The sequence below is a fragment of the Ranitomeya variabilis genome, chromosome 1 (assembly GCF_051348905.1).
Source record: "Ranitomeya variabilis isolate aRanVar5 chromosome 1, aRanVar5.hap1, whole genome shotgun sequence".
Classification (NCBI taxonomy): Eukaryota; Metazoa; Chordata; class Amphibia; order Anura; family Dendrobatidae; genus Ranitomeya; species Ranitomeya variabilis.
Window position 1 is genome coordinate 639,562,768 of NC_135232.1, and position 25,716 is coordinate 639,588,483.

Sequence of the window (25,716 nt, forward strand, 5' to 3'; positions counted from 1 at the left end):
CCAGAAAACTTGGATGATTTTCATTTTTATTGTTATTTTGTGTCCGTAAATTACATGTGACTGACACCCATATGACATCCATGTAATATCTGTGTGGCATCCTTATATACAGTGAAGTACATAAGTAATTGAGCCCTTGCTGATTTTGTAAGTTTGCCCACTGACAAAGACTTGAACAATCAATAATTTTAAGGGTAGGTTAATTTTAACATTGAGAGATAGACTATCAAAAATAAAATCCAGAAAATCTTACTGTATAAATTATAGAAATTTATTTGCATTTAACGGTGAGAAATAAGTATTTGATCACTCTGGAAAACAAGACTTTTTTGGCAAGCACAGCAGGCAGACGTTTTTTGTAGTTGATGGTGAGGTTTGCGCACATGTAAGGAGGAATTTTGGTCCACTCCTCTTTGCAGATCATCTCTAAATCATCAAGATTTTGAGGCTGTTGCTTGGCAACTCAGAGCTTCAACTTCCTCCATAAGTTTTCTATGGGATTAAAGTCTGGAGACTGGCTAGGCCACCCCATGACCTTAATCTGCTTTTTTTTGAGCCACTCCTTTGTTGCCTTGGCTGTATATTTTTGGTCTTTGTCATGCTGGAAGACCCACCCACAACCCATTTTTAATGTCCTAGTGGAGGGAAGAAGGTTGTCACTCAGGATTTTATGGTGCATGTCTCCATCTATTCTCCCATTGATGTGGTGAAGTAGTCCTGTGCCCTTAGCAGAGATACACCCCCAAAACATAATGTTTCCACCTCCATGCTTGACAGTGGGGATGGTGTTCTTTGGGTCATAGGCAGCTTTTCTCTTCTTCCAAACACGCCGAGTTGAGTTAATGCCAAATGAAACAGATAAGGCAGCACTCTGTAGCGCTATAGCATGCAAACATAAAATATGAAAATTGAATTGCATTACTGCACTAGGAATATGAAAAATTGAGAATGCTTACCTTATAAATTGGCCAATTCAAGTGTACTTGGCAGCCACATTAAGGCGATTCTCGTTGCCAGGACCTAATGCCAATCCTCTTTTAAACAGTCTACATCTCTCTGGGGACCTAATATGAATCCTCTCTTGGACTGAAGTCTCTATGTCTGTGGAGGGGTAGAATAAAGCTGCAATTAAAATACCTAAGGCTAAGGGGTAGAGTGCTCAGTCAGAAGGCTAATACATACAAATAAAAAACTGACCATCATATCCAAACATAAATCAGGTCTGAACAGGTGCTTACCTAGCTGCCAGACAGGGGCTGGCTGGACCTGGTGGCAGGGATGCAAATGCCCCCAGGCCGCTACCCCAGCAACTGTGCAGGTCCGGCCACCTGATAGCCGCGCACAGCACACTGTGTCCTTGTGCTGTGATGCGGCCGGCAGCAGAAACGGCCACAAGAATCAGTCTGTCTCATAAGCTGCAGACCGCGGCTTGTGAGACCTCAGCGTGCTCATGCAGGGGGTGCGATGATGTCATTGTCTCATGCTGCTCTACAGGCCAGAAGAGAAGACGGAGGCTGCAGTGCCAGGAATCAGGATGAGGTGAATATAAACTTCATTATTTGTTATATGAATGGGCTGTGGGGCCATCCTATATATAATATATATATGGGGTCTGGGGCCATCATACTTTATATATGGGGGCTGGGGCCATCATACTTTATATATGGAGGAACTGGAGCCATCATACTGTATATATGGGGGCTGGGGCCATCAGCAATATACTACGTGGTTGGGCAGTATACTTTATATATGGAGGAACTGGGGCCATCATACTGTATATATGGGGGCTGGGGCCATCATACTTTATATATGGAGGAACTGGGACCATCATACTGTAAATATGTTAGCTGGGGCCATCATACTTTATATATGGGTGGAACTGGGGCCATCATACTGTAATATTGTATATAAGGGTCTGGGGTCATCATACTTTATATATGAAGGAACTGGAGCCATCATACTGTATATATGGGGGCTGGGGCCATCATACTTTATAGATGGAGGAACTGGGCCATTGTACTGTATATATGGTGGCTGGGGCCATCATACTATATACAGTGCCTTGCAAAAGTATTCGGCTCCCTGGAACTTTTCAACCTTTTCCCACATATCATGCTTCAAACATAAAGATACCAAATGTAAATTTTTGGTGAAGAATCAACAAGTGGAACACAATTGTGAAGTTGAATGAAATTTATTGGTTATTTTAAATTTTTGTGGAAATTCAAAAGCTGAAAAGTGGGGCATGCAATATTATTCGGCCCCTTTACTTTCAGTGCAGCAAACTCCCTCCAGAAGTTCATTGTGGATCTCTGAATGATCCAATGTTGTCCTAAATGCCTAATGATGATAAATATAATCCACCTGTGTGTAATCAAGTCTCCGTATAAATGCACCTGCTCTGTAATATTCTCAGGGTTCTGTTTGAAGCACAGAGAGCATCATGAAGACCAAGGAACACAACAGGCAGGTCCGTGATACTGTTGTGGAGAAGTTTAAAGCCGGATTTGGATACAAAATGATTTCCAAAACTTTAAACATCCCATGGAGCACTGTGCAAGCGATCATATTGAAATGAAAGGAGTGTCATACCACTGCAAATCTACCAAGACCCGGCCATCCCTCTAAACTTTCATCTCAAACAAGGAGAAGACTGATCATAGATGCAGCCAAGAGGCCAATGATCACTCTGGATGAACTGCAGAGATCTACAGCTGAGGTGGGACAGTCTGTCCATAGGACAACAATCAGTCGTACACTGCACAAATCTGGCCTTTATGGAAGAGTGGCAAGACGATAGCCATTTCTCAAAGATATCCATAAAAAGTGTTGCTTAAAGTTTGCAACAAGCCACCTGGGAGACACACCAAACATGTGGAAGAAGGTGCTCTGGTCAGATGAAACCAAAATTGAACTTTTTGGAAACAATGCCAAACGATATGTTTGGCGTAAAGGCAACACAGCTCATCACACTGAAACACCATCCCCACTGTCAAACATGGTGGTGGCAGCATCATGGTTTGGGCCTGCTTTTCTTCAGCAGGGACAGGGATGATGGTTAAAATTGATGGGAAGATGGATAGAGCCAAATACAGGACCAATCTTGAAGAAAACCTGTTGGAGTCTGCAAAAGATTTGAGACTGGGACGGAGATTTGTCTTCCAACAAGACAATGATCCCAAACATAAAGCAAAATCTACAATGGAATGGTTCACAAATAAACATATCCAGGTGTTAGAATGGTCAAGTCAAAGTCCAGACCTCAATCCAATCGAGAATCTGTGGAAAGAGCTGAAAACTGCTGTTCCCAAACGATCTCCATCAAACCTCACTGAGCTCGAGCTGTTTGCCAAGGAAGAAGGAAGGAATGGGCAAGAATTTCAGTCTCTCGATGTACAAAACTGATAGAGACATACCTCAAGCGACTTTCAGCCGCAACAAAGTATTAAGTTAAAGGGGTCGAATAATATTGCATGCCTCACTTTTCAGTTTATGAATTTCCACAAAAATTTAAAATAACCAATACATTTCATTCAACTTCACAATTGTGTTCCACTTGTTGTTGATTCTTCACCAAAAATGTACATTTGGTATCTTTATGTGTGAAGCATGATATGTGGGAAAAGGTTTAAAAGTTCCAGGGAGCCGAATACTTTTGCAAGACACTGTATATGGGGGAACTGAGGCCATCCTACTATATACATGGGGAGAACTGGAGCCATCCTACTATATACATGGGGGGAACTGGGGCCATCATACTTTATATATGGGAGAACTAGGGCTGGAGTTCTATATTTCTATGCAGCCGCACATTCCGGTCCGAGTGCTGGCGGAAGTGCCGAGTATTGATGCGAGAGACTCATGTGAGTTTCTCGCATCACATTCGCAAGTGTGACCCCGACCTAACAGAAAAAGTGACTGAAACAATGAGAACTAGTCTGAATAGGTGCATTCCGCCCTTCCCCATGCGGTGATTTTAATTACATCTGATCACATCAGGTTCCGCACCAACCCATAAATGTAGGCTTTACCATGAGAGATGTTTATATTCACCCAGGATCCAAGAAGTATTGTTTCTCCTTGCGGAGAGTGACATGTTAAGCATGTCGAGGTGAGGAGATTTAAAGCCGCAATGCTTCTCTTGGAAATATGCAAATTGTCTCTTCAGAGAGGAAGAGGACTAGAACTCTAGTGCCACCTATTGGAAGTAGCAATCCCAACAGTCAATGTCGACCCTTTAACGAGCCTTGTCACATGACTTAGGATAAAAGTTTGGCTTTTGGTCGACATTGACTGTTAGGATTGCTACAGTTCTAGTCCTCTTCCTCGCTGAAGAGACAATTTGCATATATTCACCCATACATTCAGAGATTAGCCATAGGTAAGTGTTCACACTAGGCAGTTAAGTCGGGGACCCATCAGATCCATGAGAGTACCTTGACGATGGTGGATGGGCTCACAACATTATTCGGCCAAATTTTGTGCTAAGCGTCTCATGTGTACTTTTCCCAAATTTCAAAAGCCAGTTTGCTATTCACACTTCATGTATTTCACATTGACATACTTTAACACTATTGAGTGCAACCATTTTTCGTTTTTTGATATATATAAGGTGTTTTTTGGTATGCACCTATTCAGACTAGTTCTCGTTGTTTCAGTCAGTTTTTCTGTTACTTATATGGGGAGAACTGGGACCATCCTACTATATATATATGGGGGGGGGACTGGTGCCATCATACTGTATATATGGGGGAACTGGGGCCATCCTACTATATATGTGGTGAAAACTGGGGCCATATATAGGGGCAGTGGGGACAATGATACTATATACAGGGGGCTGTGGGACCCATCATACTATATGTACGGGGAAGTGGGGACATCACATTGTATATAGTGGCTATGTAGCCATTTTACTATTTGGGGAGCTATGAGGTCCTCAATGTTCAATAAAGGGCTTTGGGGACCACCATATTGTGTGTTCGGGGCTGTAAGACCATCATTCTGTATAGGCAGAGCTGTGTGGGTACTCAGGACATTATTTGTTATAAATGGGGACATTAATAGTTTTGATAGGGGCACTAAGGTTCCAGTATTTTTTTGGGTGGGGACATTGTTAACTTGAAATGGACGCTCAAGGGTATTTGTTGCTGGAAGGGGGCACATGGAATATTATATCCTTCAAAGGAGCATACAGGCCTTTGCATATTGGGGGTATTAATACTCTCTATGGGATACTTTAATTTTTGGGGGAAGTAGTAATCTTAGCAATGACAGTTTTTTTAAATATTGGGGTCAGTATTCTATGCCTCAGGTGCATGCAGAGTGGGGAGTTTTTGTAGGTTAGGAATAGATGGAGACATCACTAGAAATGTGAGAAGTCAAATGTGTTTTTGTTGTAATCTGCGCAGACAAGTTGTGGCTGGAGAAGTGGTAATGGAGGTCTGGGTGAGATGGAAAAGATGGGAAAAGTGAGCGACCCAAATCAGAAAGATCGTCATCTGTAAGTTACTATATATAACTGTACTGTACTCACGTGTATGTTCTGGGGGGAGTGGTAGCTACCAATATACGGTTACAGTAAGGTGGGAATATTGCTCTTTCTAGTAGTTTTTTTTATTTTTTTATTTAGTAACATCTGAATTTGTTTCAGTCATTATGTAGTAGAAGGTGTATGGTGGTGTCATTGGTCTCTGGTCATATTATATTATGTATTCTCTGTGTAGTGGTGATGGTGGTGGACATGAAGTAGTTTTATTGTTTTGGTCTTTTATAGTAGTAATTTTGATAATATTGGTCTTTGCATTGTATGTTTTTGGTTAGCAACAGTGGTGCACTGTAATTATATACAGTATGTATAGCTGCTCTTTTAAATGGCTATAGGGGGGTTACATGGGGAGGACATGCACTTTGGGGCTTGGACCCCTGAACTTTTAGAACCCTAGCAATGTCCCTACCGTACTATGTGTTTACTTGTCATTGTTTCTAAAAATATATGTATGTTTGTAAGTAAGCTCAGTTATGGTACCACATCTAAGCAGTAAGCTTGGTTCTGGTACTGTATCGATGTAGTAATCTAGATTCTGGTGCCATATGCATGCCGTAAGCTTGGTTCTGCTCCCATATCTCTGTAGTTAGCTTGATTTTGCTCCCATATCTCTGTAGTAAGCTCGGTTCTGCTCCCATATCTCTGTAGTAAGCTCTGTTCTGCTCCCATGTTTCTGTAGTAAGCTGGGTTCTGCTCCCATATCCCTGTAGTAAGCTCAGTTCTCCTCCCTTACATCTGTAGTAAGCTCTGTCCTGCTCCCTTATCACTGTAGTAAACTCAATTCTGCTCCATTAACTCTGTAGTAAGCTCGGTTCTTCTCCCACAGCTCTGTAGTAAGCTCTGTTCTGCTCCCTTATCTATGTAGTAAGCTTGGTTCTTCTCCCATATCTCTGTAGTAAGCTCTGTTCTGCTTCCTTACATCTGTAGTAAGCTCTGTTGCTGTAGTAAACTTCATTCTGCTCCATTATCTCTATAGTAAGCTTGGTCCTGCTCCCTTATCTCTGTAGTAAGCTCAGTTCTGCTCCCTTATCTCTGTAGTAGTAAGCTCAGTTCCTCTCCAATATCTCTTTAGTAAGCTGGGTTCTGCTCCCATATCTCTGTAGTAAGCTCGGTTCTGCTCCCATATCTCTGTTGTAAGCTTGGTTCTGCTCCCATATCTCTGTAGTAAGCTCAGTTCTACTCCCTTATCTCTGTAGTCGTAAGCTCAGTTCCTATCCAATATCACTGTAGTAAGCTCGGTTCTGCTCCCATATCTCTATAGTAAGCTCGGTTCTGCTCCTATATCTCTCTAGTAAGGTCTGTTCTGCTTCCTTTTCTATGTAGTAATCCATCCTTCTCGTGTCTATGTAGTCAGCTTGCTTCTGTTACAGTATCTATGTAGTCAGTAAGCTTGGTTCTGCTCCCATTTCTATGCAGCAAGCTCCATTCTATTTATATATCTATGTACAAGCCTGTTTTTAAAGCCTGTTACCTCTGTTGCTTTAATGCAGCAGCCAGAGATAAGTAGGGCAAAGGTAGGCGACTGCAACTCGAGGGCCACTGCCTTGTGATTGCCCCCAGGCTGAAAAGTGCCAGCCAGCCCCTGCTGCCAGGTACACATGAATTGGCCAATTTATGCTCTAAGCATTCTCAATTTTTCAGATTTCTAGTGCAGTAATGCAATTCAATTTTCATATTTTATGCTTGCATGCTATAGTGCTAAAGAGTGCTGCCTTATCTGTTTCATTGTATATGAGCTGGTGACTCTAGGTAAGCACCTGTTCAGACCTGATTTATGTTTGGATGTGACGGTCAGTTGTTTTTAATATTTGAGTTAATGCCAAAGACCTCAATTTTTGTCTCATCTGACCACAGCACCTTCTCCCAATCACTCACAGGATCATCTAGGTGTTCATTGGCAAACTTCAGACGGGCCTGCATATGTGCCTTCTTGAGCAGGGGGACCTTGCGGGCACTGCAGAATTTTAAACCTTTATGGCGTAATGTGTTACCTATGGTTTTCTTGGTGACTGTGGTCCCAGCTGCCGTGAGATCATTAACAAGTTCCCCCCGTGTAGTTTTAGGCTGATCTCTCATCTTCCTCATGATCAAGGATACCCCACAAGGCGAAATTTTGCATGGTGCCCCAGATCAATGTCGATTGACAGTCATTTTGTATTTCTTGTTTTTTTTTACTATTGCACTAAGGGTATGTGCACACATATTTTGGAGCTCTGCGGATTTTTCCGCAGTGGATTTGTGAAATCCACAGGTAAAAGGCACTGCATTTTACCTGCGGATTTCCTGCGGAATTACTGCGGATTTATTGCGGAATTAGTGCGGATTCCACTGCGGTTTTACACCTGCGGAATCCTATTGAGGAGCAGGTGTAAACCGCAGCGGAATCCGCACAAAGAATTGACATGCTACAGAATATAAACCGCTGCGTTTCCGTGCTTTTTTTTCCGCAGCATGGGCACAGCGGATTGCGTTTCCCATAGGTTTACATTGTACTGTAAATGCATGGGAAACTGCTGCGGACCCGCAGCTGCGGAACCACTGCGGAGCCGCAGCAAAATCCGCAGCGTTTGCACATAGCCTTACAGTTGTCTCCTTGTCACCCAATGTCTTACGTATGGTTTTGCAGCCCATTCCAGCTTTGTGCAGGTCTATGATCTTGTCCCTGACATCCTTATAAAGCTCTTTGGTCTTGCCCATGTTGTAGAGGTTAGAGTCTGACTGATTAATTGAGTCTGTGGACAGGAGTCTTTTATAAAGGTGACTATGTAGGATAGCAGTCTTTAATGCAGGTAACGAGTTGATTAGAAGTATCTAACAGGTCTGTAGGAGCCAGAACTCTTAATGGTTGATAGGGGATCAAATTCTTATTTCTTACTGCAAAATGCAAATAAATTTATATAATTTATACAATGCGATTTTCTGGATTTTATTTTTGATAGTCTCTCAATGTTAAAATTAACCTACCCTTAAAATTATAGACTGTTCATGTCTGTGTCAGTGGGCAAACTTACAAAATCAGCGAGGGATCAAATAATTGTTTCCTTCACTGTATACATCAACATTTTAAAATGTACAGGGTCAAGTTTCTGAGATTAATAATGGCAAAGTATCCATAAAAGTCGGATGACATTTGGATGATCCATATTGGATTCGATTTTTTTGTGCACCCATAGACTCGAAAGGGCAAATATTGTCAGAGATACTCAAGAGAATAGTGCAGGCTGGGATGTTTTTCATATGGACCCTAATTCACAGTAAAATTAAGAGGTCTATTGAATTACATTGGTTAGTGTGCTATCTAATTGTTATTTGAACAACACACGTCAGTGTAATATCCTCGTCTAAAGGAACATTTAAACGGAACCTGTTATGTGAAAAAATGCTATTAACATGTAGATATGGGGTTAGTCTGCAGGTTAATAGTCTTCTGAAGCTGCCTGTCCCTGCACTGAGAGCCCTGCTGCCAGGAGGAAATGAATTTTATTCCTGCCGGAAGTATCAGGCTTTCAGTCATAGAGGAGTGGCTTCTGTCATGGCACAGTACATAGTGAGAAGTGGCTGTAACCACGCCCCCAGCACTGACTGACAGCCGGCTCTGTACTGGTGCACTGCTGAGCCGTTAGTCAGTGCAGGGACGTGTTTACAGCCGCTGCTCACTATGTACTGAGCGATGACTGAACCCGTGCCGGCTGCGCTTCGATGACTGAAAGATCAAGTCCAAGTATTTTCGTGAGCTAATCTAAATCCCTTTCCTTGTAGCACGATTGTCAAGTTCTCTTCCTGTTTTGGCATGCAGGAAGACAACTGTCAATCCAGGGCAGTGGGTGGGGAAAAGCCGCCGGGGAACTGCGTGTCCAACTAGTCTCCCGTGCAGCTCGGTCCCTTGTGGCATTTAAAGTGTGTTTCTCTGAAATACCGTAGAAGCACATATATTATAAATGTTAGCCTTTTCATTTTTTTGGTACCTTGAATATGCAATGATATTTTCTTTTTTTTATTTCAGAGACCATTAAATGGATCCAAAACCAACAAGGACGTGTAATCGCCTTCTCTTTGCTAGGGTGAATCCTCTACAAAGGTGAAGGTGGCGGTGTTGTCTACACTGCTCTCCCGTCAATGCTTCCTCGCACAGCATCTTGGGTTTTCTTCCATTTGCTTTATGTGAGAAATTAAGAACATATAAACCCTTTCACTAAGTGGGTATACAACAGGGTATAGATAATACATTGCCCTACGCCTGGCAATCATTATCACCCTTGAGTACGAGCCTTGCATTTTTTGGTAATAAAAGGTCATATGAGGCCTGAAATCTTGGCCTTTGGGAGCAAGTATAGTGAATAAAGTCAAGGACATGTTACAATTCAGTTTTGAGGCAGTAGATGAAAATGTGCTACTTAACAATGGATGCAGTAAAACAGATTGAGAATCAAAAGTGTCAACCTTTTGCCATCTTATAAAAGTTGAGGAAATGTAATGTGTGGTTCCTAAAAGGTAACGTTTGTATGACCAGAATGCAGGTAGACAAGCATGTGAACAAAGAAAAAGACAGATTTGGGAACAGAAAGTCAAAAATGTAAGTGCAAAAGGATTAAAAAAAAGGTGGAAAATGCAACGGTTGGAATAGACAATATGGCAAGGTCTGTATTGGATTAACCCCTTGTCTGATTAGAGGGCGTCTTTGATGGCAGTATTCAGTCCCCATCCACAAAGACATTCATTTGCTTTATTGATGGCAGTTCAGACAATGAAGATGTAGGTAGTGAAGCACTAGCAGGGACCTAATGGAAAATAAAATAATGTACCGTAATCAATTACACATAGTTATTATTATGACCTCATATATCACCGTGTGCTAAGGTCTTTGTATTAAAGATTTAGTTGAGTGTAACAAACCTTTTGAATGCCAAAATAAGAAATTTTCTCATTTTACACAATTTTTTTTATTAAGAATTTTCGAATGCTCCACACGTCTTTAGTATCTTTATAATTCAGTACTATGGGGATCCCATGATCCAGATAAGTTACTTGTTGCTTGTCTATTAATGAGACACCTTATTATTGTAGCAAAATCTCACCGTCTATATACAACACCCTTACTATGCACAGTGTATGTATTATAATACAGACATAAGGACCTAGCGTCACAAAACAATCATTGCTTCAATGCATTTTGCTTCCATGACATAAGGATTTAAAGTGGCCATATGCCTTACATATCTGTCAACTACTGTTCTATCCAACCCCTCCATGCACTTGCAAGCTCAGCTCAGCAGACACCCCTAAACACACGTACACTTTCTTGCAGAGTGCGTGTGTTGTCAGTGGAGAGAGGGGCAGATACTTTAGGTAGTGGCTTTTGTCCCGTTAATACACACAGATCCAATATGGCAGCAGGCCTGACCCTTCTATCTCCAATGGGAGGACCATCCCATATAAAATAAGTTGACTGATACCACCAAAATCAATGTGCTTGATTGACATTCATTAAATGTGGCCACATTAAAGATATTGTCCCACTTTTAAGTTTAATATTCATTGTACAGAGCATAAAAATGAATAATGTTTGCCATTCACATGCTGTTAAAAAAACACTCTAGTAAAGAGTTCTGACATTACTTTATATAGTAAGACGCCACCTAGAGTTCAAAGTATGTGTCAGAGTGAACGTCCACCTGATGAGCTGAGTGCTGGTGGACATGCATGCTAAGTCATTCTCCAAACAGCCAGATCTATGCTCCGTGATCCTGTGATTACTGTTGAACAGCCAATAGAAATTTCTTTTAGCTATGCTTGCCTGGGAAGAACCTGAGCCTCAGCACGAGCACAGTAGTATGGCTAAGAAGAGCACCTCTACAGGGTAAGTAACGAGGGATATTACGATCAGCTGCTAGGAGGGAGTGAGACTGATGCTGCCCAGAGCCCACCTTTAGCAGATTTGCAGCAATACCAGGATGGACACATAGAGGTAATAATGGTAAAGAAATATATATTTTTTGCTTGGAGCTCTGTAAATTAGTTTAAAATTGCTATTAATGCCATTTCAGGACTTTTAGCAGAAAAATCTTCTTATGTAATTGGGGTGATCCGAAACTAACAATTGTTTTAATCTTAAATGCTTGTCTATTAATGTAATAAATCATATCTGTTTTCTAATATACTTTAATTAAAAAGTCCATATCGTTCCTTCACTACACTATCTAACTGCTTATTTTTTTTACCGACTTCCTGTGTGATGACTCTTCGTTTGAAAATCCACAGTGCATGCCGGAACACTCAAATGATATCTGTTGTGATCCGCTTTTTGGCTCCCCTGGTGGTGGCTGGTGGTACTGGAGACTTGTGTGTGCTTTTCTGCCTCAGCTCACCTGCTTCCATCAGTTTTGGGAGTTCCCTATTTAGCCTTGCTCTCCAGTCACTTCCTTGCCGGTCATCATTGTAACCTGAGTCATTCAGTTGCATGTTCCTGCTACTAGTCTGCTGATCAGCTAAGTGGACTCTTGTCCTTATTGTTTTGTTTTTCTTGTCCAGTTTACAGTTTTGTCATTTCCTGTTACTGGAAGCTCTTGTGGACTGAAATTGCCACTCCTGTGTCATGAGTTGACACAGGAGTCTTAAAGTAATTTCAGGATGGGTTTTTGAAAGGGTTTTTCAGCTGACCGTGAAGTCCTCTTTTGTATCCTTCCTCTATCTAGTAAGTGGACCTCGCTTTGCTAAATCTACCTTCATACTGTGTATGTCTTTTCCTCTGAACTCACCGTTAATATACGTGGGGGCTACTATCATCTTTGGGGAATTTCTCTAGAGGTAAGCCAGGTCTGTTCCTTCCTCTTCCAGGCGTAATTAGTTCTCCGGCTGGCGCATGGCATCTAGGCAGCCGTAGGAATGCTTCCTGGCTACTGTTAGTTGTGTGGTAGATTTAGGTCATGGTCAGCTTGAGTTTCCATCACCCGAGAGCTAGTCTGTTATTTTTGTGTTTCTGATGTTCCCATGCCATTGGGGAATCATAACAGTCTAGTCTGTTATTTTTGTGTTTCTGATGTTCCCATGCCATTGGGGAATCATGACAGTATGACCGGCCGCTGTTAAAGTAATTGGCAGAAGAAAGGAGAGTAAAAGAAGTCTGTAGATTTTAATTTTTTTTCTCTCATGTTTGCTACTTAGTTGGCTCAGTTGTATTTCTGCTCTATTTACAGCCTTGCCTTTCTCTCCTTCTAATCCTTGAATGGCTCTGATCTCTCCGGTTTAAGGATGGACCCTCAGAGTTTGGCTGCAGGTTTAAATAATCTTGCTACGAAGGTTCAGAATTTACAAGATTATGTTATACGTACTCCTATTTCTGAACCTAAGATTCCTACACCAGAGGTATTTTCCGGAGATAGATCTCGGTTTCTGAATTTCAAATGTAATTGTAAATTATTCCTTTCTCTCAGACCTCACTCCTCTGGAGATCCTGTTCAGCAGGTTAAGATTGTGATTTCTTTGCTGCGAGGTGACCCTCAAAATTGGGCATTTTCATTGACACCAGGGGATCCTGCGTTGCTCAATGTGGATGCGTTTTTTCTGGCTTTAGGGTTGCTGTATGAGGAACCTAATTTGGAGATTCAAGCTGAAAAAGCTTTAATAGCCCTGTCTCAAGGGCAAGATGAAGCTGAGATATACTGCCAAAAATTTCGTAAATGGTCTGTGCTTACTCAGTGGAATGAGTGTGCCCTAGCGGCAAATTTCAGAGAGGGCCTTTCTGATGCCGTTAAGGATGTCATGGTGGGGTTTCCTACGCCCACAGGTCTGAATGAGTCCATGACAATGGTGATTCAGATTGATCGGCGTTTGCGGGAGCGCAAACCCGTGCACCATTTGGCGGTATCTTCTGAAGGGACGCCAGAGAAAATGCAATGTGACAGAATTCTGTCAATAAGCGAGCGGCAGAATTATAGGCGCAAAAATGGCTTGTGCTTCTACTGTGGTGATTCCGCGCATGTTATATCAGCATGCTCTAAACGTACTAGGAAGGTTGACAAGTCTGTTTCTATTGGCACTTTACAGTCTAAATTTCTTCTGTCTGTAACTCTGATTTGTTCATTATCAGTTATTACCGTGGATGCCTATGTGGACTCTGGCGCCGCTCTGAGTCTCATGGATTGGTCCTTCGCCAGGCGCTGTGGGTTTGATTTGGAGCCTCTGGAAGTTCCTATACCTCTGAAGGGTATTGATTCTACACCTCTGGCTTGTAATAGACCACAGTTCTGGACGCAAGTGACTATGCGTATGACTCCAGACCATCAGGAGATGATTCGCTTCCTCGTGTTGTATAATTTACATGATGTTTTAGTGCTTGGATTACCATGGTTACAATCTCATAACCCAGTACTGGACTGGAAAACTATGTCTGTGTTAAGCTGGGGATGTCGGGGGGCTCATGGGGACATACCTTTGGTTCCTATCTCGTCATCTATTCCCTCTGAGATTCCTGCATTTTTGTCGGATTTTGGGGATATTTTTGAAGAGCCTAAAATTGGTTCTCTCCCTCCCCACAGAGAGTGTGATTGCGCCATAGATCTGATTCCAGGCAGTAAATTTCCAAAGGGTCGTTTGTTTAACCTATCTGTACCTGAGCATGCTGCCATGCGAGAATATGTTAAGGAGTCCCTGGAAAAGGGACATATTCGTCCTTCTTCATCACCTTTAGGAGCTGGGTTTTTCTTTGTCTCTAAAAAGGATGGCTCGCTGAGGCCTTGTATTGATTATCGACTCCTGAATAAAATTACTGTCAAATATCAGTATCCGTTGCCGCTGCTTACTGATTTGTTTGCTCGCATAAGGGGGGCTAAGTGGTTCTCCAAGATTGATCTCCGTGGGGCGTATAATTTGGTGCGAATTAAGCAAGGGGATGAGTGGAAAACCGCATTTAATACGCCTGAGGGCCACTTTGAGTATTTAGTAATGCCTTTCGGCCTTTCTAATGCGCCTTCAGTTTTTCAGTCCTTTATGCATGATATTTTCCGTGAATATCTGGATAAATTTATGATTGTGTATTTGGACGATATTTTGATTTTTTCTGAGGACTGGGAGTCTCATGTTCAGCAGGTCAGGAGGGTTTTTCAGGTCTTGCGGGAGAATTCTCTGTGTGTAAAGGGTTCTAAGTGTGTTTTTGGGGTTCAAAAGATTTCCTTTTTGGGGTACATTTTTTCCCCTTCTTCTGTTGAGATGGACCCTGTCAAGGTTCGGGCTATTTGTGACTGGACGCAGCCTACTTCTCTAAAGGGTCTTCAGAAGTTCTTGGGCTTTGCTAATTTTTATCGTCGATTTATAACTGTTTTTTCTGGTGTTGCTAAGCCTCTTACGGATTTGACTAAGAAGGGTGCTGATGTTGCCAATTGGTCCTCTGCCGCGGTGGAGGCCTTTCGGGAACTTAAGCGCCGCTTTTCGTCTGCCCCTGTGTTGCGCCAGCCCGATGTCTCTCTCCCCTTTCAGGTTGAGGTCGATGCTTCCGAGATCGGAGCGGGGGCGGTTTTGTCGCAGAAAAGTTCCGATTGCTCAGTGATGAGACCTTGTGCGTTCTTTTCTCGAAAATTTTCTGCCGCCGAAAGAAATTATGATGTCGGTAATCGGGAGCTTTTGGCCATGAAGTGGGCATTTGAGGAGTGGCGTCATTGGCTTGAGGGTGCTAGACATCAGGTGGTGGTTTTGACTGATCACAAGAATCTGATTTATCTTGAGTCTGCCAGGCGCCTGAATCCTAGACAGGCGCGCTGGTCGTTGTTTTTCTCTCGGTTTAATTTTGTGGTCTCATATCTACCAGGTTCTAAGAATGTGAAGGCGGATGCCCTTTCTAGGAGTTTTGAGCCGGATTCCCCTGGTGATTCGGGACCTACAGGTATCCTTAAGGATGGGGTGATATTATCCGCTATTTCCCCAGATCTGCGACGTGCTTTGCAAGAGTTTCAGGCGGATAGACCTGATCGCTGTCCACCTGGTAGACTGTTTGTTCCTGATGATTGGACCAGTAGAGTCATCTCGGAGGTTCATTCTTCTACGCTGGCGGGTCATCCTGGAATTTTTGGTACCAGGGATTTGGTGGCTAGATCCTTCTGGTGGCCATCTCTGTCTCGTGATGTGCGTGTTTTTGTGCAGTCTTGTGATGTGTGTGCTCGGGCCAAGCCTTGTTGTTCTAGGGCTAGCGGGTTGTTGTTGCCCTTGCCTATTCCGAAGAGGCCTTGGACGCACATCTCGATGGACTTTATTTCTGATCTTCCTGTCTCTCAGAAGATGTCTGTTATCTGGGTGGTGTGTGACCGTTTTTCTAAGATGGTTCATTTGGTGCCATTGCCGAAGTTGCCTTCCTCGTCTGAGTTGGTTCCTTTGTTTTTTCAAAATGTGGTTCGCTTGCATGGTATTCCTGAAAATATCGTTTCTGATAGGGGTACCCAGTTCGTTTCTAGATTTTGGCGGGCATTCTGTGCCAGGTTGGGCATTGATTTGTCTTTTTCGTCTGCCTTCCATCCTCAGACTAATGGCCAGACGGAGCAAACTAATCAAACTTTGGAGACGTATTTGAGGTGTTTTGTGTCTGCGGATCAGGATGATTGGGTGGCCTTTTTGCCGTTGGCGGAGTTTGCTCTTAATAATCGGGCCAGTTCTGCCACTTTGGTTTCCCCTTTCTTTTGCAATTCGGGGTTTCATCCCCATTTTTCTTCTGGTCAGGTGGAGTCTTCGGATTGTCCTGGAGTAGATGCTGTGGTGGATCGGTTGTATCGGATTTGGGAACAAGTGGTGGACAATTTGAATTTGTCCCAGGAGAGGACTCAGCGGTTTGCTAACCGCCAGCGTCGGGTTGGTCCTCGCCTTCGTGTTGGGGACTTGGTGTGGTTGTCTTCCCGTTTTGTCCCAATGAGGGTTTCTTCTCCTAAATTTAAGCCTCGGTTCATCGGTCCCTATAGGATTTTGGAGATTATTAACCCTGTTTCCTTTCGTTTGGACCTTCCGGCATCTTTCGCTATCCATAATGTGTTCCATCGGTCGTTGTTGCGGAGATACGAGGTGCCGGTGGTTCCTTCTGCTGGGCCTCCTGCTCCTGTGCTGGTTGAGGGTGAATTGGAGTACGTTATAGAGAAGATCTTGGACTCCCGTATTTCCAGGCGGAGACTCCAGTACCTGGTTAAGTGGAATGGCTATGGTCAGGAAGATAATTCTTGGGTAACTGCCTCTGATGTTCATGCCTCGGATTTGGTTCGTGCCTTTCATAGGGCTCATCCAGGTCGCCCTGGCGGTTCTTGTGAGGGTTCGGTGCCCCCTCCTTAAGGGGGGGGTACTGTTGTGATCCGCTTTTTGGCTCCCCTGGTGGTGGCTGGTGGTACTGGAGACTTGTGTGTGCTTTTCTGCCTCAGCTCACCTGCTTCCATTAGTTTTGGGAGTTCCCTATTTAGCCTTGCTCTCCAGTCACTTCCTTGCCGGTCATCATTGTAACCTGAGTCATTCAGTTGCATGTTCCTGCTACTAGTCTGCTGATCAGCTAAGTGGACTCTTGTCCTTATTGTTTTGTTTTTCTTGTCCAGTTTACAGTTTTGTCATTTCCTGTTACTGGAAGCTCTTGTGGACTGAAATTGCCACTCCTGTGTCATGAGTTGACACAGGAGTCTTAAAGTAATTTCAGGATGGGTTTTTGAAAGGGTTTTTCAGCTGACCGTGAAGTCCTCTTTTGTATCCTTCCTCTATCTAGTAAGTGGACCTCGCTTTGCTAAATCTACCTTCATACTGTGTATGTCTTTTCCTCTGAACTCACCGTTAATATACGTGGGGGCTACTATCATCTTTGGGGAATTTCTCTAGAGGTAAGCCAGGTCTGTTCCTTCCTCTTCCAGGCGTAATTAGTTCTCCGGCTGGCGCATGGCATCTAGGCAGCCGTAGGAATGCTTCCTGGCTACTGTTAGTTGTGTGGTAGATTTAGGTCACGGTCAGCTTGAGTTTCCATCACCCGAGAGCTAGTCTGTTATTTTTGTGTTTCTGATGTTCCCATGCCATTGGGGAATCATGACAGATATCTCATCAGTGGTCAGAGGCTGGAGTCACTGCAGCAGTCTCTGCTCTCTCCCTGACATGAAAAATCATCAGTTTAAGGGGCTGGGTTAGTCCCTGCTTTACTGAGCATGGGTCGGTTGTCAATTCTGACTCACTGTGCAATATTCTGCTAGTGCACAGTGACAGTGCACTCCCTTGCCAACTATGATGAGAAGTAATGAGCTAGCAAGAGAGTGCACTGTCACTGTGCATTGTAAAGAGAAAACACGGTGAGCAGAGACCAGCCTCTACCCCCTTCCCCCTAATGAGGTCTCATTTAAGTTTCCCAGCATGCATCGGGAATCTGAAATAAAGCATCATCAAAGCTAGATAGTGTAGTGAGGGAACGAAAGGGAATGTTTAATTACAGTATATTAGAAAAGAGATTAGGTTATAGCATTAAATAGACATTTAGGATTAAAATAAATGTTAGTTTCGGATCACCACTTTAGGCGCCACATTCTATTCTAGACTTTCTTTTTAGAAGTATAAGTAATGTGATCCACTTGTTATAATTTATATGATGAGTAAAGGCGTAGTCCTGGATCAGTGACTGTCAACTTAGACAGAGATTTACATACATTGTAAAGTGCTGAAGGGTAATTGTGCAGCATGAATCAGATATTGGCTGCGTAATGGCAGCTCAGTTTTACTCTGAAATGCTCATGTTTCAGAATAATCATACCTTTAAAAGCTCGCCCTACTACAAAACTTCTGTATGTACGTAGAGAGAGACCTGTCAGTCTAAATGATTGGAGTGGGGCGAAACCACCGGGACCTGCCTCAAACTTGAGACATATACTCCCCAGATGGCTTTTCAAAACATGTTTACTCTGAAACACCGTAGCCCATGGTTCAGGCTGCATGAATCTGACGACAGGTTCCTTGAACAGTCGCTATTGATTCACTCTCTTAATAACCCATTACTAAGTGGAAAAATAGTTATGTATTTTTCTTTATATGACATTAAAATTAGATCCTTATCAGCCTTTATGTTGTAGCTCAAATCAGATTTGCCTTTTAAATGAGGGCAATGTTAAGGCAAGAAAGGCTAGTCAAGACTTAAATTGCTCCTTTCTTTATGACTTACTCACAGTTGACTCCTGTGTTCTGGAGCAAGAAAAATGTAAAGAAATCCTCTTATGAAAATTGGGAAATCAGCAAAGATTATTTTTAAGTCTGTTCACACTTCTGTCTTCAAACATGAACTGGTAGTAGTTTAGCTACACTATCTTTATCTTCAATTAAATGATCAAAAGGACACCAGAGGTCAGACCCCCCAATAATCTGATATTGATGGTCTATCCTAAGAAAAGCCTATTGGTGCTGCTTTTCAAAGGCATCCATATTTCCACTACAACGCTTGGACTTCAAGCAGATATTGAACTTACATTCACAATGGTTGGTTCAGTTGTAATGTGGAAGGTCCAGGTTTGCAGTCTTCGTAAAGATACTAAATTGCTCTACCTTTCACCTATGTCACATACGCCAAATGAAACAATGCAAAATCATATGCATAAGTCACATCTACTGCTATATTATGTGTATCCTTTATTCAATCTCTAGCATTGTAGCTTACCATATTAAGGAAAAACATGAAACTAAAATAGAGCGCTGCTTTTTCCATTATAAAAGGAAATTGTCCATGATATCATCATTTCATCTCCTTTTCAACAGGATTGAGCTGCAATTTGGTTACTGATGGGAAAGTGGAGTCAAAAATGAAAACTCCGCTATCACCTAGTTTATAGATGTTTGCACTCTTTGTACTCACTTATACTTAGTGTATATGCGCACAGATATTGGAGCGTCCCCAAAAAAAGCTGAAAAGAATGAACACATGCATTCTATGCAAAAACTACTTGCTGTTCATATGTTCGGTTTTTTAAGTGTCTTTTAACAGCTTCAGATTTCTAAAGACACCAAGCGATTAAACATGCATATTCCATTCAGAAGACATATTCTACACTTCATAATATAAGTCAATGGGAACGTTCAAAAGACACCCGGAATACGCCTAGGTGTCTTTTGAGCACTTTGCGAACATTTTTGTCTGAAAAACCACTAGTGGGTTCTTTATTGTTGTATAGAGTAAAAAAAAAGTCCAGAGAACGTCAGTAAAAAAGGTGCCACAAAAACTATTGAAAAACACTAAAAAATGTATTTCGGTGGTCAAAAATATTGAATAAGAACTCAGGAAAAAAAGGAAAAAAGCCGCCTTTTCCAGAAGTGTCTTCCTCTTGAATCTCTCTGGGTTTGCCTTAGTGAAAAGGACGTTGTATGCACATACCCTTACAGTATCCTTTCTATGCGTTAGTAGCTTGTGGCTTCTATTTTCTTGACAATGTCAATCATATGTTACCAAGCTTTCTATACACAGTTGATAGGTGACAGGTACATACAATCATGTCATGACTAAGTTGCACTGGTATTAAATCTTTAAAAAAAATGTCCTACCAGAATGCACCATGTGACCTATCCAAATGAAAAACAAATATCAACATTTTCATGTTAGATTTCGCAACCCTGCCCATCTCTGGTGTGCTATGAATCGATATAAAATGATGTGATAATGAGTTTTTCTTCACTATGGTAAACCTGCCTATAACAGAACATCTCCGAAGTTAACGCTCAATAAAACGATTGCAGACGGCTCTATGTTTTCTATTTCTTTACATCTCACTAGGTGATCAGAGGATCTTATCAGCCTTACAAATGAAAATTAATGACACTTTCCCACATTTGTAACAACAACTTAAAGCTTCTGCTGGCAAATATCTACCTTAACATTTTGACCATTTTTACAGTTGTCATAATAGCATTTTAGAATTACTTTTAAGGGTGTAATACTTGTGGACTCTCACAAGAGAGTATTTTAGGGATGATAAATGTTTTTAAAGTTTCAATGTTAATTTGTGACCCATGCATTGAGTACAGAATCCACATAACAAAATGAAAAAAAATAAATAAATAAATGTGTTAGCAAGAACCAAGCACGGCAAACCTACATGTGAACCGTATAGTAGAGGTGGACGATATCACGTTGTACATGCTGCGCTGTGCTAAATGAGATGCATTTTGTGTTCCAAAAGAACTCTTTATTGTTCCAACGCATTTCGGTGCTGGTCCATCGCCTTTCTGAAACCTTGAGAAAAACCTTTTTGTTTTTTTACCTTTGAGAAAAGCTTCTTTTTTTTTTACCTAGGCCAAGATGCCCTTTTGGTACTGAATAAACAAACTGAAAACTTAAACAACCCTTTAGGAGTTGAAGATTCAGATTAACAAATTACCCAGAGGGTAAATAGGGATTGTAATAAAACGTAACTTTTATTTGATTACATTGATAAAGGTAGTCCAACTATTAAAAGATACTAAAGTCATCTTGTATTTTTCTATATTTAATTGAATTCCTGAGATTAAAGGCCCCTACACCATCGGCTATTTATACTAAAGCATATTACTGTGCTATCCTACCTAGGTCATGGCTGTAGTCCATTAACTAATATAGCTATTTCAGGGTAAGTATCAATCACAATGTATACAAGAAACACTAAAACTGATTAAAATTGACTCATAGCCTACTCAGCAAGTTTCGCCTAGACAAGCTTCCTCAGGGGGTTGGGGCTATAATTAATTAAATATGGTTTATTTACCCACTGGCTCAATCTTTCTGTTCTGAAATGCATTGAAAACAATAAATAACCATTTTGGAACACAAAAAGGATTTTTATTTACCGCAGTGCAGCCTGTTCAATGTGATATCGTCCTCATCAACTATTATTCATCTGGAATTCGCCAGTCATGGGGCTGCAGCAACAGTTATACAGATGTTATGCCTTCACACAATGCCGCCAGGTGAGCGCACACTCCCACCTTTCACTAACCTGACCAAGCGATACTGCTTGAGGTTTGTGCGCTTTTGTCCCCCAAACAGTTTTTCATGTGAACCTTGTCACAGAAGGAAAATATGCTGGACTGCGCAACTGCAACATGGTTCATATTCCCATAAGTATGGGATGTCAAAAAACACACAAGTAGTCAGCTGACCTGGAGATCTGCCACCTCTCAGGTAGGAGCTCACAGTCCATAAGAAAAAGATATGATGTGTCCAGCAGGAAATTCAAGTAAAAACTCTTATTTATTTCTTCATATTTAAAACATAGATAATGGTAAACCACTCAAAAAGTATTGCACAGCATCACGCATAAAAATTTTCATGGAGTGGCAGCGTTATTCCAACGCGTTTCGACTTGATGTCTTAGTCATGGCTTGACATGACTAAGACATCACGTCGAAACGCGCCGGAATAACGCTGCCACTCCATGAAAATTTTTATGCGTGATGCTGTGCAATACTCTTTGAGTGGTTTACCATTATCTATATTTTAAATATGAAGAAATAAATAAGAGTTTTTACTTGAATTTCCTGCTGGACTCATCGTATCTTTTTCTTATGGGATGTCAAGTTTCATGCTGGGTCATAATTCCTTATCAGCAGTTATATAGCACTTTTTTTGGGATGGTCACCAATATGGACCACTTATACAGTGTGTACGGAAAGTATTCAGACCCCTTTAAATTTTTCACTCTTTGTTTCATTGCACCCATTTGGTGAATTTAAAAAAGTTCATTTTTTTCTCATTAATGTACACTCTGCACCCCATCTTGACTGAAAAAAACCCAGAAATGTAGAAATTTTTGCAAATTTATTAAAAAAGATAAACTGAAATATCACATGGTCATAAGTATTCAGACCCTTAGCTCAGACACTCATATTTAAGTCACATACTGTCCATTTCCTTATGATCCTCCTTGAGATGGTTCTACGTCTTCATTGGAGTCCAGCTGTGTTTAATTAAACTGATAGGACTTGATTTGGAGAGGCACACACCTGTCTATATAAGACCTCACAGCTCACAGTGCATATCAGACCAAATGAGAATCATGAGGTCAAAGGAACTGGTCAAGGAGCCAAGGGACAGAATTATGGCAAGGCACAGATCTTTCCAAGGTTACAAAAAAATGTCTGCAATTCTCAAGGTTCCTAAGAGCACAGTGGCCTCCATAATCCTTAAATGGAAGAAGTTTGGGACCACCAGATGTCTTCCTAGACCTGGCTGTCCAGCTAAACTGAGCAATTGTGGGAGAAGAGCCTTGGTGAGAGGTAAAGAAGAAGCCCAAGATCGCTGTGGCTGAGTTCCAGAGATACAGTAGGGAGAGGAGAGAAAGTTCCACAAAGTCAACTATCACTGCAGCCCTCCATCAGTCCAGCCTTTATGCCTTTATGGCAGGGTGGCCCGACGGAAGCCTCTCAGTGCAAGACATAGGAAAGCCCGCATAGAGTTTGCTAAAAAAAACACATGAAGGACTCCCAGACTATGAGAAATAAGATTCTCTGGTCTGATGAGAAGAAGAGAGACCTTTTTGGTGATAATTCTAAGCGGTATGTGTGGAAAAAACACCAACAGTGAAACATGGTGGTGGCAGCATCATGCTATGGGGGTGTTTTTCAGCTGCAGGGATAGGACGACTGGTTGTCATTGAAGGAAACATGAATGCAGCCAAGTACAGAGATATCCTGGATGAAAACCTCTTCCAGAGTGCTCTGGACCTCAGGCTTGGCCGAAGGTTCACCTTCCAACAAGACAATGACCCTAAGCACACAGCTATAATAACAAAGGACTGGCTTCAGAACAATTCTGTGACCATTCTTGACTGGCCCAGCCCGAGCCCTGATCTAAACCAAATTGAGCATCTCTGGAGAGACCTGATAATGGCTGTCCACCAACATTCACCATCCAACCTGACAGAACTGGAGAGGATATGCAAGGAAGAATGGCAGAGGATCCCCAAATCCAGGTGTGAAAAACTTGTTGCATCATTCCCAAGAAGACTCATGGCTGTGTACTAGGTCAAAAGGTGCTTCTACTCAATACTGAGCAAAGGGTCTGAATACTAATGACCATGTGATATTTCAGTTTTTCTTAAATACATTTGCAAAAATTTCTACATTTCTGCTTTTTTTCAGTAAAGATGGGTGCAGAATGTGCATTAATGAGAAAAAAAATGAACTTTTTTTAATCTACCAAATGGCTGCAATGAAACAAAGAGTGAAAAATTGAAAGGAGTCTGAATACTTTCCGTACCCACTGCATATAGTGTCAAAATTACTGTACAATGTTTCATGATATATTGCCCTTCTTAACAGCCCTTGCAAAATGATATTAATAAAACTAACTTCCCTCAGGGTCTTCTGAGGAAGAAAAGTACTTTTTATTGGTTATACAACTTCATATATTAGTGCCAATATACATAAATAGGAAGTTCAGTAATTACCTTCATGTTGCAGTGTGACATTATTTTCCATAATATGGACATTAGATTTGTGGTAACTGTATTTACATATTGAGACTACACAGCAAAGCGGCCAGCATTTTCTTCATGTTTTCATTTCTGTCTTCTTTAATGACTTTCCCAATAGGGAGTTGGAAGAATGTCTTAGGTTTTGTAAATTAGCTTGTTCCCTTCAGTTTTATTCTGTGTCTAGTTCACTTTCAGAAACATATCAATAAATAACAGGAGAATCCCAGTAAATAAAAGGATAATGATTATTCAGACCAGTGGGTATTTTTTATATTAAATATTAAAAGTCACGCTAAATGGAACAATAAGTGCCATAACTGGTGCCACCAAGCGCAATGGTTCATAGCTACAAATGTCCAAACAGTGCAAATGTAATATCATGACTATACACCATACTTGTATGGATACGCATATGAGGATGTACTGTATATAGGAATATGACATGTGTAATATTGGTCCAGTCTAATAGGAAAATGTTCCATGTTTTCCAAGGGAGGTCAATAAAGTCCAATAATGAACAAAAAGGGGAAGAAAAAGGTCAGCTCGCCTATATATGAAGGATCAGTGCAGGGAAACTTGCCATGCCAGAGGAAACAATTGGAGAAAAAAATAAATTCCACCATCTAAATGTTGATGAAAACACTCTTTATTGAGAAAGAATTAAAAAGTTGTAGGGCCAGTTCCAGATATAACAGGCAAATGTGTTTCAGGCTGCTGTCTTTAGTCATTACCATTCACTAAAGACACTGGTTTGAAATGCGCTTGCTTGTTGTTTTTTCATTTTTTTAGTGTTTTTATGAAGATTTGGATTCTAGAATATATTTTTCGTGTGCAAAGTCCAATAGTTACACTTTTTTTTATCAAACATATCAAGAACAACTGTAATCAAGGTAGATCAGATTCATCCTTATTCTCAGGCTCTGTGCACACGGCAGTGACCTGTGCAGGAAGTTTCTACAGAGGCTCCTGAAGTGTCTACGGTTTTGTAATCCAGAGTCCTACAGGATTATGTCCTATATGGAAGTATAATGGTCTGACAATATCAAATATTCATGAATCAAAGCAAGTGGCAAGTAGTGATGAGCGAATGTGCTGGGATAATGTGTTATCTGACAGTGCTCGTGTGCTGAGTGTCTTCGATGTGTTTGAAAAATAAGTTAGAGCCCTCGCAACTGCATGTCTCGCATCTGTTCGACAGCCACAACGCATACAGGTGTTGCCTGCTTGTTAGACAATCCATACATGTGTTGCGGTTGTCGAAAGCCATGAGACATGCAGCCGCGGGGGCTCTAACATATTTTTCAAACACACCATAGACACTCGGTTAGCACATGAGCATTCGAACATGTTCGCACATCCCTAGTGGTAAGCCATCCGCTATGTCAGTCCCAAGTAATTATATGAAGAAAGTAACACATCACTCACAACAATATGGGAACTTCTCACCTCGCTCAGTCTCAGTTAATCATGGGACATGGGAAGATATTTTGCTATATACTAGTGAGTGTCATGCTACTTTTTACATTTCATAGAATTATGGCCCCATCTTTTTCTATGGATGCCATATTAAGACTACATACAACTGTATGAATGGGAGAAATAACCTTATTTAAAACCTAACAGTTTATCCAATTTTGGGGGTCTCTTTTGCTAAAGTGGGTAACAGGATTGAACTTCCACCGGGCTAAATGTAAAACAAGTGTTGTATCAAGGAATATTCACATCATACAAACAATCTTTGCCTATTACATTGCA

At 41.5% G+C, this 25,716-nt stretch overlaps 1 protein-coding gene across 2 annotated transcripts in view; it reads left to right on the forward strand.

Annotated features, from left to right (window-relative positions):
- AKAP6 (A-kinase anchoring protein 6) overlaps positions 1–11,825 on the forward strand; it is a 633,848-nt gene extending 622,023 nt beyond the window's left edge. For both annotated transcript variants that reach the window (XM_077261103.1, XM_077261107.1), the window contains exon 14: positions 9,549–11,825. In XM_077261103.1, coding sequence (XP_077117218.1) covers positions 9,549–9,587 — 39 coding nt within the window. In that variant the 3' untranslated portion in view covers positions 9,588–11,825. The remainder of the gene's footprint in view (positions 1–9,548) is intronic.
- The last annotated feature ends 13,891 nt before the right edge of the window (positions 11,826–25,716 follow it).